The 13980-nt window shown below is 35.9% G+C and overlaps 2 protein-coding genes across 20 annotated transcripts in view; one reads left to right on the top strand and one right to left on the bottom strand.

Moving 5' to 3' along the window:
* The window catches only part of PALS2 (protein associated with LIN7 2, MAGUK p55 family member), a 405603-nt gene extending 396216 nt beyond the window's left edge, over window positions 1–9387 (top strand). For all 19 annotated transcript variants that reach the window (XM_081533867.1, XM_081533868.1, XM_081533883.1 and 16 more), the window contains 3 exons: window positions 1706–1908; window positions 2888–3016; window positions 8943–9387. In XM_081533867.1, coding sequence (XP_081389993.1) covers window positions 1706–1908; window positions 2888–3016; window positions 8943–9119 — 509 coding nt within the window. In that variant the 3' untranslated portion in view covers window positions 9120–9387. The remainder of the gene's footprint in view (window positions 1–1705; window positions 1909–2887; window positions 3017–8942) is intronic.
* GSDME (gasdermin E) overlaps window positions 1490–13980 on the bottom strand; it is a 90202-nt gene continuing 77711 nt past the window's right edge. Inside the window, exon 11 of the mRNA XM_081533890.1 lies at window positions 1490–2002. The gene's annotated coding sequence lies outside the window, so the exon portion shown is untranslated. The remainder of the gene's footprint in view (window positions 2003–13980) is intronic.

Genomic DNA, 13980 nt, shown 5'->3' with positions numbered 1-13980 from the left:
TTTTGAATATGAAAAGTCATTATAGCATCTTGAAGCTCTTTAAGTGACTTCATAAATCTCTCTACAGTAATCTGGGATGAGCCAGAAAACAGCAGGGGAAAAAGGGAATCGTCTTGTACATAATGATCTCATTTATCAATTAGACCCTTGTTACTGAGCTTGAACTTAAAGTTTTGTTCTTAGAAAAGTTTTCTTGGTGTGTTGTTACAAATAATCCAATACTGACTCACTTTTTCATCTGTTTACTTTCTAACTTTAATTGCATATGGTTAATGATATCCTCAGATATTCTGCTTGTGTAAGCACTTGACTAATAGAAGTAGAATTTTTTTTTTTATATCTAATGTAGCCAAACTCAGATTAAGGTTAAACTTGAATATACACACACACATACACAAATTACCTTTCTTCCTAGGGAGTTCTAGCAAGTTGGCAGAGAATACCTAACTGCATCTTTGCAACAGTTTGAAAGGTGGTAATTATCCGTTCCTAGCACAACCAGGTTGCAAAGGAGTTGTATGTTTCTGAAATACCAGATAAAAGGATCTTTGACTTGATCTCCTCTCTCTCATTCTCGATGGCACCCCACTCCAGTACTCTTGCCTGGAAAATCCCATGGACGGAGGAGCCTGGTAGGCTGCAGTCTGTGGGGTCGCTAAGAGTCGGACACGACTGAGCGACTTCACTTTCACTTTTCCCTTTCTTGCACTGGAGAAGGCAATGGCAACCCACTCCAGTGTTCTTGCCTGGAGAATCCCAGGGACGGCGGAGCCTGGTGGGCTGCCGTCTATGGGGTCGCACAGAGTCGGACACGACTGAAGCGGCTTAGCAGCAGCAGCAGCAGCAGCAGCTCTCATTCTCTCAGAAGGAATACTTCAGGTCAGAGTAGAGAAAGTAGAACACAGTAACATCCAGGTGGCTAGATCTACCACTGAGGTGCAAAACAAAACAATTAACATTTGGAAATGTCAATTAGAAGGGAGCTAGAAGAAAGGTGTGGTATTAGGGTGAGATAAAGGATAGATAATTTGTGGGTAAAACTACACTTCAGAAAATTGATAATACCAACTAAGAATAAAACTTTGCTCACTTGTTGGACTTGCAATTAGGCAATGTTAAAATGTAAAGACATTAATATTCCTTAAGAGAAAGGGAGTATTGGTCAGATGGAAAAGATACTCACTTGCAATATACTTCACACTTATTAGCTCTTACCTTAGTTAAGAATTTCAAGTTAGGGCTCTGCTTCTAGGTAAATACATTTTGAGTTTCAAACTGACTTTATAAAGCATATTTTTTGGATGTCAATTGTATATTGGAGACTATCTCTTAAAACATTTCTGTGGATCAGGATCAGCAAACTTTTTTATTCAAGGATCATATAGTAAATATTTTAGGTTTTTGTAGTACACTTAGTCTGTACCGCAGCTATTCTGCCTTTGTAAAATGAATGAAAACATAGGTGATAAAATGAATGAGCAAGGCTGTGTACCAGTAAAACTTTATTTACGAAAGTTTTATTATTTACAATAAGCAAGCAGGTTTTGTAAATAAACTTTATTTACAAAAATAAGATTTGGTCATAGGCCATGGTTTGTCAACACCTGCATTGAATGTAAAAGTCTTAAGCTACCCTGTACATTTTGGTTTATATTTTAACACATTGCATTGTCTCTGTACAAATTCTCAATACTGTGTTATTTAGTTACTTCACGGAAACCAAGGGAAGATGAAAAAGATGGCCAAGCATATAAATTTGTGTCACGATCTGAGATGGAAGCTGATATTAAAGCTGGAAAGTATTTGGAACATGGGGAATATGAAGGAAATCTCTACGGAACCAAGATCGACTCTATTCTTGAAGTCGTCCAAACTGGAAGAACTTGCATTTTGGATGTCAACCCACAAGTAAGCTGCATGAATTCCAAAGCTGTTTTTTAAGTTTTAGTTCCTGTGGAGTTTTTGTCTTCAGATTGTGAGGATGTCTCTTTTCCTCTATTACCTGTGGCGATAGAGAACCTTATTATGCATCTACAGCTAGTTTACTAAATCTCTAATCCATTCGTCAACAGAGACTTGGATGGCAATAGATGCTCTGGTCACACCCCTTCCCACCCAGCACACACACACACCCACACATTCACATACATATCCCATTCATTTCATTCTCATTCTGTGTCTCCCTTACTGACCCCTTCCCACCACTCTACACTCAACCCAATCTCCCTTCCCTACCCAGAGATTTGTATTATTAATAGTTTGGTGCATATCATTTTGTCATTTTAAGTATGCTTTAAATTAAAATACATATATATATAGAAAATGTAATGGGTTTTCTACTTTTGTTGTTTCTTGTATACATAAATGGAAAAATTCTATACATATTCTTTAGCCTTTTTTCATTAAGCAGTATTTCTTGAAGATCTTTTCATGTTAGGTACAATAGAGCTTTTTTTGGTTTTCTTGTGATTGCTGCATGATATTTCATAGTACAGATATATGTTTGTTTATATAACCACTCTCCAGTTAATGGACACTGAAATTATTTCTGCTTTTTCAATATTAACAGAATTCTGCAATTAACATAGAAAGCATTTATATCATTCTTAATGATTTGGGATCATTAATACTTTTCTTTTTGTTCAGGGGTACCAAAGAATAGTGAGACTGAAATCAGAACAAAATTAATGGATCACTATTTTAGGAAAGCACTATATGGAATCAGAAGGATAGAAGGGAGGTGGGGGATGGGGAGCAGGTGTTAGACTATGTCCTTTGTCTTTAGGAAGAGGGCAGGTGGACTTTGATTATTTAGTATAAACTAAAGGGTAACATAATTCAAATTCTAATCCTATATAAATTGGTTTGCAACTGTTCTTCTACACAGGCCCTAAAAGTGCTGAGGACATCCGAGTTCATGCCCTATGTTGTGTTTATTGCTGCTCCAGAACTAGATACCTTACGTGCCATGCACAAGGCTGTAGTGGATGCTGGTATCACTACCAAACTTTTGACGGTGAGCAGTTTTTTTCAGGCTAGCAGTATTATTTTCCTCCTAAAGTTTCTCCTTTTTCTTTTGGGCATGTTTAATTCTATCTATTCATATTTATGAAATAAACACATTACATAAGGTATCAGAGAATAAAAATAATGTTCCCTGGATGTGGTTAGGATCTAGAACAGTATTGCTTTTACTTAAAAATCATCGTCCACTCCATTTTAAAATAGAAGTTTACTCTGTGTGAAAAGGAAATGGAACAGTGTTAAAATGTACATATTAATCTATTTCCCTCTTTTTACTAATGTGGAAACAGGGCCATTAAGAAGCATGTTCATAAGGTTTACTGTGGGTAGAGTTAGGTGTACTGACTTTTAGTTGTTACCCGTTTTCACTTCTCCCTCTCTTTTTCTCATGTTGTGAAAAATTTTAAATATGTTGAAAAGAGGGAAGAAATGAACTCCCACATGGCCACCACTTAGCTTCAATAACACATGGCCATTTTTGTTACAATTAGACCTCTCTTCACTTCCTCCCTTACCTTGAATTATTTTGGAGTATATCTTTGATATCATATCAACCATAAATACCTTAGTATTTATCTCTAAAGATAGACGTTTTGGACGTAACCATGAAACCATTAACACATCAAACGTTAGGAAGAGCAGCTTCTTAATATCATCAATATATAGTCTGTATTTGAATTTCGTCAGTATTTACAATTTTTTTTTTAGTTAGCTTGTTCAAGTCAGGATCCAAACAAGATTATCACATTGCATTTACCTAATGTCTTCTAAATCTTTTTCCCCCCACCCCAGCTTAATTGAGGTATAATTGATATACAATAAACTATACATGTTGAAAGTATACACCGTGATAAGTTTGGGCTTATGTATGCACCTGTGAGGCCATCACAGTCAAGAAACAGGCATGTCCATCACCTCCGTAAGTTTCTTTGTGCCCCTTCACAGTCCCTCCCTCTTGCTTCTACTTCTTCCACAATTTAGCCGATTAGCCTTGAAATCAGGTAGTTTCAGTCTTCTTTGTTCTTTTTCAGGTTGCTCCATGTCTCTAATGAGCTTTATGAATATCTGAAATACAGTTATAATAAATATTTTCATGTCTTCAAATTCTAACATTTGCATCAGTTCTGGATTATTTAATGACTTTGCTCCTCATTGTGAGTCTTATTTTCTTGCACCTTTGCAGTCCTGCTAATTTATTGGATACCCGATATTGTGAGTTTTGCCCTGGGAAATGCAGCTATTTGGAAATTGTTTGTTGCTTTCGGGTCTTACTTTAAAACCAGAGCAGTTCTCATTCTAGGGGCAATTACTCTTGGGTGCTGAGGCAAAACCCATTTGAGTGCCCTCTCAGACGACCTGTGCCTCATGAGGTTTTCTGTTCTGCCTGTGGGCATGGATATTGTTTCCTGCTCAGAATGAATACCTCTCATCCTTCCCGTGATTCTTTGGTGATCATGGGTTGTTGTAATGTGCATGGATTGGTATTCAGCTGAATGCTGGAGGGGGGTCTTTTGCAAGTCTCCAGAGTTCTCTCTCCATGCTGCTATTCCATTCTGTATTCTGTCCTGCAAGCTCCTGCCACCTTGTTCTCCCTGGACTGTCAGCTGTGCTGACAACTTAGAGAGTTCAGTAGCCTCCTCCCGGGCTCCACCTCCCTGTGTTGCAGACGGGAAGCTATTTTAAGCTGGTGTGTAACCTGGGATAATCATAGGATAATGGATAATCACCATTTCCTATCTCTGGAATCCCTGTGTTCCATTGCTAACATGCGAAAGATGTACAGTGTCTTGTTATTTCCATACTTGTGGTCTTAGTTGTGAGGCAGGAGCGTTCTTCTGATATCTTTTGTCTTTTTTTTTTTTTTTTTAGGAACTGTGATGTGAAGTGGGTAGTATTCCAAGTTTGTCATTCATTCTGCATTTATAAACTAGAATTCTTCTAAGTAATGACTTTTCTTCATCAACTAGTTGATTACTCTGAAGTAGAGTATACGCAAAAAGTAGAAAATATACCTGATACTTCCTCTTTATAGATCAGTTTTCAGAATAATGGGTTTGTTCTATAACAGGCTCCACAGATGACCAAATAAGGTTTGTGGTTTTTTAGTTTTTAAATCCGTGAGCACATGGATTTAAATTTGATATATTTTACTCTATTGCAGTTATTATTCTTATTGATGTTCAAATTGTCCCATCTTTGACCAACAGGGGCTTATTTAAGTTGGCCCTTGAGATCTATTTCATGAGCCTAATGGTCTCATATAGCTTCCCTGCTGTAAGACAGATGTTCCAGGCTCATCTTGTACATTTTCTTTTCCAAGCCAGGAGTCATCTATTTGTCCAAAAAGCTCTGGTTCCTTTTAGAGTAAATAGTATTTTATTTTAGGACTATAACATTAAAGATGCACATTGTCCCAAGATTGATCATTGTTTCTAACTATATGCACCCAGACGGAGCTCATTTGGATATATGCTTTTCTGTTTGTATGTTTGAAGGAAACTGTGTCATGAATTTATACTGACACTTCCCAATCAAATTCAGGATTACAGGGTTTTACTTAAACTCTTTTATATGGTAACTCCATTCTCCTGTGCTGAGTATCCCAGTTCTCAAAAACACTGGGAATGTTAAGAGTAGCACATAATTGCTCATTTGCTTTATCTCACAGTACACAAGTCTGTATATAAGTGTACAAATGCTACCAGGTATGATTCCTGTGAACTGTCTCCTTTATCTTTAGGGTTTATCCTACTAAGTATATCAGTCAAATCAAATCACTGTATTTTAAAGTCACTTGAAATACTCCCTATGTCTGTGCTTAAGTCAGTTATTACTCTTTGATGTGTAAATTGTCTCATCTTCAGCTAGGAGGAGCCTATTCCTCTCATTTTCTGAGTCTTTTTAATACAACCCCAGTAACCTTCAATGATTCGTTGCTTCCTGTTACAACGAGCTGCTCCAGGTTATCCTTACACATTTCTTGGCCCAGATCTGGAACCAGCCTTGCAAAAGCCCTGGTTCCTTTTAGTGGGAAATAGTATTTAGACCTCCTATGGATGCTAGAGATGTGCATTCAACTTAGCTGGTCATTGTTTCGAGGTCTTCTCAGTGACCAGATAAAGGAAACATATTTCCCTCTTTGGGAAAATAGACATCATTAGTTCAATTTGATAGTTCCAACTCAGATTTTACATTTTTACTTAACTTCTTTAAATCGTTTTTTTCCTCCTGTGCTGAAAGTCTTCATTCCTAATAACATTAACATAATTTCAGACTTTACATATGTAAAATAAGCACATACTATATATGTAATTCCTGAGTAATAATATTAACAATATGATTATTGAAAAGTTTTAAGTTGCTGACTTAAACTTTTTTAAAAAATTGTTCTTATGATATGTCCCTTGAATATTATTTTAAAGTCACTAAAATAATTCAGTGTTTAAGCTATCAACTTGAAACACATATTTATTTTGCTTTTAAGTTTTAGGTATTACTATTTTTATTTGAATTTAATTTTGTCATATAATACTATACATTTCATAGTTCCAGAATAAATCTTTAAATCAAACAAAATTTAGCTTTTCTGTCCTCTCTACTCCAGCCTCTCACCTACATAGGTAGTTATTTTCACAATTTTTAATATAAATATGTGTGTGTATCCTCCTGCCCCCATTTCTCACATTAAAGGTAGCTTATTACATACAGTAGTCTGCCTGCCTTTTTCACTTACTAATATATTCTAGAGATCGTTCTATAGCCATACAGAGAGAGAGGTTTTTACTCTTCCATCTATATGGTATACTAGATAATTGTTACAGGATTATTATTGTCAAATAGAATTGATTTGTTTAACAGGATGGATTGCTAATGACTATACTAGGTAAGATTTGTTTATAAGTTGGCCTGTTTATACATCTATAACAAAAGGCTCCTCTGTTCATGGTATTCTCCAGGCAAGAATACTGGAGTGGGTTGCCATTCCTTTCTCCAGGGAATCTTCCCAACCCAGGTGTCGAACCTGGGTCTCCTGCATTGCAGGCAGATTCTTTACCATCTGACCCACCAGGGAAACCCAAAGATACTTTAGTTGTTTCAAACTGATTTAGAGATCTCAGTGACAATATTAACTAAAATTTAAGTACTAATATCCCTCAGGCTTACTTGAGAACCCACTTCACTATTTTACTTTCCTTTAGGTGTTTTCACCAAATCTCTTAACTTATATACCATTATTAGGCTGATGTTCCTAGTTTATGTATAGATAACCCAGACCTGAGCTCCAATTTACATTAGCATTCACCTACTTAACATTACAGCTGCACTTGGATGTCTCATAGACACCTTAAATTTAGCATGTACAAAGTAGAATGTTTTATTTACCCCCCACCCAAAATCATATTTTCCCCACTCCCACCCACCCAACTCTGCATCTTCTGCAACTATCCATTTATTCAAGCTAGAAACTCGAGCTATTTTTGATTCATTCATATTACTCACGTTCCATATTCAGCCCAGCAGCTAAACCTGATAATTTTGTCACCAAAATATATGTCTATTCTGCTGTCATTTCCATCTCCTCTGCCTCTGTCATAATCCAGAGATGTCTTTCCATCGCATCTAGGTCTTCCATGACCTAGCCTGTGCTATCTCAACTTATTACCCCATCCTCCCTTGTCCTCCATCCATTTTGGTGGTCTTTCAATATCTATTTTCCCCTTGGATTTTACCTTGTTGTTTCCTCTGCCTGGAATGCTGTTTCCTCCACTATAGTTCTCAATTTAAATGTCATTTAGGTAGGTTAAATGTCATTTATTCATGCGTAGAGTCACTCTGTCTAAGGTAGGTCTCTTAAAATTCTTTGTTCCTGGTTGGTTTCTTTCACAGTACTTACTACAACTTGCAAGTTTTTATTTGCCCTCTTATTTGTCTCCTCCACTAAAAAGTAGGAACCCGTTCTGTCTTATTCACTGTTATATCCACAGATTATGAAACAGACATTTTAGTAGGAACCTAATGAATATTTGGAGAACCTGTAGAAGTATTGTGAAATTTCAAAATACAATTTAATGAAAAGCTTTACTTGCTCATGCAAAAGCCTGTTCTTTACTTATTCTCCCTAAATATTCCAGAATGACTAGAAGTATTTTATGAAATATAAACAGTAATGAAATATACAACAAATTAAATAAAAGTGTGTGTGTGTTGTTGTTGGGGGTGGGGAGCGTGTAGTCTTCAAACTATTCTTCTAAGATTCTCTTTCTTAAAGAAAGGCAGTAAATTTGGCTTTGAGCTTAACAGCCACTGAAATTTGGGTTCCATGATTTACAGAATCCATAAAGTAAAAATATTTTGAGAAGGATGATGTAGTCGGGCTGTGCTGTGCTAAGATGCTTGAGTCATGTCCTGCTCTTTGTGACCCTATAGACCGTAGCCCACCAGGCTTCTCTGTCCATGGGATTCTCCAAGCATGAATACTGGAGTGGGTTGCCATGCCTTCCTCCAGGAGATCTTCCCAACACAGGGATCAAACCTGCGTCTCTTGCATCTCCTACATTGGCAGGCAGGTTCTTTACCACTAGTGCTACCTGGAGGCTAGAGACCTACAATAATTCCTTATTACTTTGGATTTCACCTTAAGATTATTGTCAATAGTCTTTTAATTAGGAATCTTATCTTAGTATCAGTGAAACAGAAGACACAGAATACTCATAAATGCAAACATGAATGCGGCTGGAATGACTGGCTATGAACAGATGGTAATATATTTTTTAACACTCTATGTAGATTAGATTTTGAGGATTGATATCACACTCAAAACAAATATCCATCCTAGTTACTTCTTATTTCACTTTGAGTTGATTGTGAGCAAGTAAGTATACATTGTATAAACTTTTCCTCTTGAAACTCTTTGACAGGACTCTGACTTGAAGAAAACAGTGGATGAAAGTGCACGGATTCAAAGAGCATACAACCACTATTTTGATTTGATCATCGTCAATGACAATCTAGACAAAGCCTTTGAGAAACTGCAGACTGCCATAGAGAAACTGAGAATGGAGCCACAGTGGGTCCCAATCAGCTGGGTTTACTGATGATTCAGTAAGGTTCACAGTTCAAATAAAACTTCCAAAAAGTGACTGCAACAAATAAACCTTCTACTGAGAAAATACATGCACAGATAGAAGATATCTGCCAAGTCCAGGCATTTTTATTGTGTAGATTGAAATACCAGTACACTACTCTGAATTTTTATATAAAATGTGGCTGAGAAGGTGTACTAATATATAATTTATCTTAATTTTTCTAACTTTTTATGGATAATCTTTCTATTCATAACACATAAAGAAATGCGTTGAAGCATTTTGTATATGTTTTGATTTAGTACCCTTGCCTTTTTCATCCAAGGAATTTTCAAATCATTCACTCTAACATTGGTCTCAGATTTTCACTGTGATAATGAATACTTGAAATAGTTTTGTAAAGCTGTCATTTAGTTCAGTATTTAGTGAAGGGTCAGCTACTCTTATTAGGAAAAAATAATGGTTTATTGGCCTTCTTTCCTAATATATTCAATTTCTTACAGAAGCAGAATTTTAATGTCAGTGCTACAGCTAGTCTACTACCATCCAAATCTGACATCAGAAGTCTGCTCAGTGCAACATAGCTTCGTTATTTCAGAGATGTATGGCTATCCTTTCTAATTTATGCAGCTATATTAGTTTTTTCCCTTCATATGCTCTCTTGAAAAAATGAAGAGCAATACCTTGCACTCTCATTTGTTGCAGTGACGGGCTGATGCTTCGTTAACATGTACACAGCAAGCAAGGCCATGCTGGCCAAGAGAGTGCCTTATTTTGCAAACCTTACAGCAGAATGACTCTGAAAGCTGATCTGTTGTAAAGTTTAACTGGTAAAAGTGTACCTATTGCTTTATACAGTTTTCTATTAGGATATGATCAGCAAATGTATCATGCCTCTGAAAATTTCTGTGATGCTGAAAAATGCCTCTAAGTTTGCAGTTGGGGGTTTATGTGAACAATAAGTTTGCTTTTTGAAGTGTGATGTGATCATTAGGGTATTTTTTCAGTTTGTTGTTGTGAACCAAATCCATTGAGCAATTTATGAAATTTGGAAAAAACTGTCAAATGTTTTATCTCAGTAGATGAGATATATTATATAATATGTACAGTGTATGTATTATATAATATGTATTAAATAATGTTTTATATATTTTTTTACATTTGTTAGGAAATGTATTTTTTGTTTAGGAAGTAAACTTTTTGATTAGGAAAACAGTTCTTTAGATACATTAACATATAGAAATTTCCAAAATTCATCTCAGTTAATATCTTCCTTTAGGATTCTTTGATGGTATAAATTCTTCTAAAGTATATTCAGAGATGCAGATTATTGTTAAACTAAGTTAGCCATATTTTATACTGCTGCTAGCTTTTCACGTAAACAGTATTCACACTTAAAGGGTTAGGTGCTTAAACCTTGGTGATCATCTTTGTCTGGTGGTAGGCACCAGACCCCTGACTGCTGAAATTTGTTTTCCCCTCAGCTAAGCTGTCACATGGAATGCTAGCCCGGAGGACTCAGAGGGAAGAGAAAATACATGGTAATAAGCAGCAGGCACACTGTTCTTTTTCACAATGAAACCAAACATCCAAATAGCTGTATTGAGGTTCACTGTCCTAGAATAGGAAATTGGTAGCAAAATGGATCATACCTTTTAGTAACTTTGGTAACTTTTAAACCACGTACATTTACATCAAAAGTCTTGGCTTCTTAAAGATGAATCAAAGCACAGTGTCAAGATGATGTCCCATGACTTAGCATCTCAACACGCTGTAAATTTTAAGAGAAATTTTATTTCCACATTCTCAGGAAGTATGGTGTCTTCTGCAGTGTGCCTTCATGCTGCTGCCTGCAGCCTCTTGGGGATCACTGGAGCCGCTGCCTGCAGCCTCTAGGGGATCACTGGAGCCACTGCCTGCAGCCTCTTGGGGATCACTGGAGCCTCTGCTTGCAGCCTCTTGGGGATCACCGGAGCCGCTGTCTGCAGCCTCTTGGGGATCACCGGAGCTGTTGCCTGCAGCCTCTTGGGGATCACCGGAGCTGCTGCTTGCAGCCTCTTGGGGATCACCAGAGTTGCTGCTTGCAGCCTCTTGGGGATCACCGGAGTTGCTGCTTGCAGCCTCTTGGGGATCACTGGAGCAGCTCAAGAAGTCCACAGGATATTTTACCCATCAACACAACAGAGATGGTTTTTACATCAGACATATTTTAGGCCTTATCACATGGTATAAAGTGCACATTATTTAGAAAACAGTCTACACTTAAGAGTTATTTCTATTATAAATGGTATTCATAACTAGCTTATACACATGAGATTCCTCCTAATATAAAATGGAACAGTGCAGTTGATTTCATTTCCATTTAGATGCCAGAGCTGAAAAGAATCAATTTATAGCAAAGTTCATCAGTCTCAATAAAGAGTCATTGAACTTGAAACTGAAGTCCCATCTGGTTCTGTAGGAAACAGCAGAGCTCTGCTGGGGCAAGAAGTCCCAGAAGCCCCAGAATTCTCCTATAGCAGTGAGAGTATAGTTGTGATCAAGGGAATGTGAACTTCTCCTGTAGGGAAGGTCTAAGATAACTAGCTCTACTGAAGAGAAAATAGTTGAACGTGATGTTGAACAGTTGGTAATCGTTAAAAATACAAGTGCATATGCTTTTGGGAAACAATGTGCCAACATACTAATGCACCTGAGGATTCCTTGTGGACAGGTGAGTATCCACATTCAGCATTCAGGGCATGATTATTTATATACAGCTAAATATTATATATATTTTTAAACATACAAATATCCCATATCCATAGAGTTGATGTCCCTGGATAAGTCATTTAACTGTAACTAGTGTAATATGTGTGATGTACTCAAGTAGAATTTTTCCTTTTATTATAACCAAGCCTTGATTATGCAGTTTCCATTTCTGTTTGATATTTGGATAGTGTCAAATACTATCCAATACATCAGGACTTTGTTTACTTTTACCATACAACTGCTGAACATAGCTTTCTAAGGTAGAAATCATATCATAAACCCAGTACAGCAACAGTAGCCTGAACCCTAGATTCTAGAATCTAGTAAATTTAATATAATAGCTTATAAGGACAAGTTTTCTTTAAAAGAGCAAATTGGATATTAACACAAATTTAGAAAAGAATGCAAATTAGCAATAAAATATGTTAGTGTAGCATTGTAGACTATGGCCAGGTACTAACTGCTTTGACCATAATATCCCAGTGACCATAGAAGATGATCTTTGTTTTAAAGAGTCATTTAAATCTGTACTTATTTTAATGGATAACAAGTGTCACAATCCAGTGATTGGGGTTGATTTTTAAGATGGATAGCCATGGAGTTAGGTATAATCATTTTAAACTGGTAAATATTAAACATATAGTTTTGAAAATTGGTCTACTTAACACTGTACTTTTATGACTTCTGAAACAACACCCCATTTTCCAGAAACCACAGGCTAGGAAGCCAATAATTTTATAGTGATGAGTCTTTATACTACATATGGAAAAAACAATCCTGAAGTTTTCTGTATATAGCTAGCAGGTCATTTTTTAAATGTTTGAGTCATCATATACATTATATATATATATATATATATATATATACAGCTATGTGTATAATAATGTAAAATTCTCCCAAGATATATGGATAATAATACTAAAATGTTCACTATGTAATTATTACTAATGCTCTTACATTTTTAATTATTTCCAAATTCTTAGACATTATGAAATTTTTCACATAGTTTTCAGAGGCTCTGGGTTTACTTTGAGGCAGATACTAATCCCCTTTCTGAAAAATATATTTGGAATTAAGCTCAGAAAGTTATTCTAACTTAATTTCCTTAGGGAAAAAGGACAGAGTCCTGGATGGAAACCTCTTGGGAAATACTTATTTAAACCTTCAAATGAATTTGAGATATGGTTCAGGCTTAGAGATTATAGTACCTGCCCTTCTCTTGGATTTGTTGTGAGAATTCATGTAATAACATCTGTAATGGATTTGGAGTTCTTGGGAGAAATTCAGTATTTTAAATAATAGGATTATTGTATATAGTACAAGTTAATATTCACAAACTTTTAAGAATACAATTGAGTAATAATTCATCATATCAGTTTTTACATATACATTATATGTCTGAAGAAGATTCTATAATTTTCTTAAGGTAAGATTATTTTTAACTATTTTTGTTAGCTTCAAGTTTTATTTTTAATATTTTCCATAATTTATCATATTACTTTGTGTGTTTCTGGAATGACTTAGTACACAGAATCAAAAATGAGTCCTTAAAACACTAGAAAGTGAAGGAATGATGATATCTCATTTCTAAGGTAAGACTTTAAAAGCATGATTTGCACTACTTCTGCAGTACACTGCACTGCATTCTTTAAAATAGTCTCTCTTTTGATAAAAATAGAGCTGGTGCACTTCTACTGGCTGAGATCCTAATTATGACTCCTGACCATATGACCATTGATAAAATTTACATCTCCCTTTTAATAATACACTTGTTAAATAAGGCTAACTTAATATTTATCTTCTTCACCTTAAATTACAAGAAGTAATTTATAACTCTGATGAGGTAAATGGTAAATTGGAAAATCCTTATTAAGCTACTTTGTCTGTTTATTATATATATTCATTTGCCCTGTGTTTGCTTATTTTTTAGTTTTAAAGTGTACCTCTCTTGGAGGTAACATAGTGATAGGTACACACCACTTAGAAATTCTGCCTTCAGTTCTAAAACAGCTCTGAGGATGTTGTTCCAGCCTGAAAGAGGTTAAGTCCAGACCTTTAGGAAATCCTTCTTCTCACCAACCAGACAACTCACAAGTCAAACAAAATTTAAGTAAGCAATCCA

This window comes from Giraffa tippelskirchi, chromosome 10 (assembly GCF_054371585.1).
Source record: "Giraffa tippelskirchi isolate mGirTip1 chromosome 10, T2T-mGirTip1v1.2.pri, whole genome shotgun sequence".
Lineage (NCBI taxonomy): Eukaryota > Metazoa > Chordata > Mammalia > Artiodactyla > Giraffidae > Giraffa > Giraffa tippelskirchi.
This window is presented reverse-complemented; position numbering and strand designations above follow the sequence as displayed.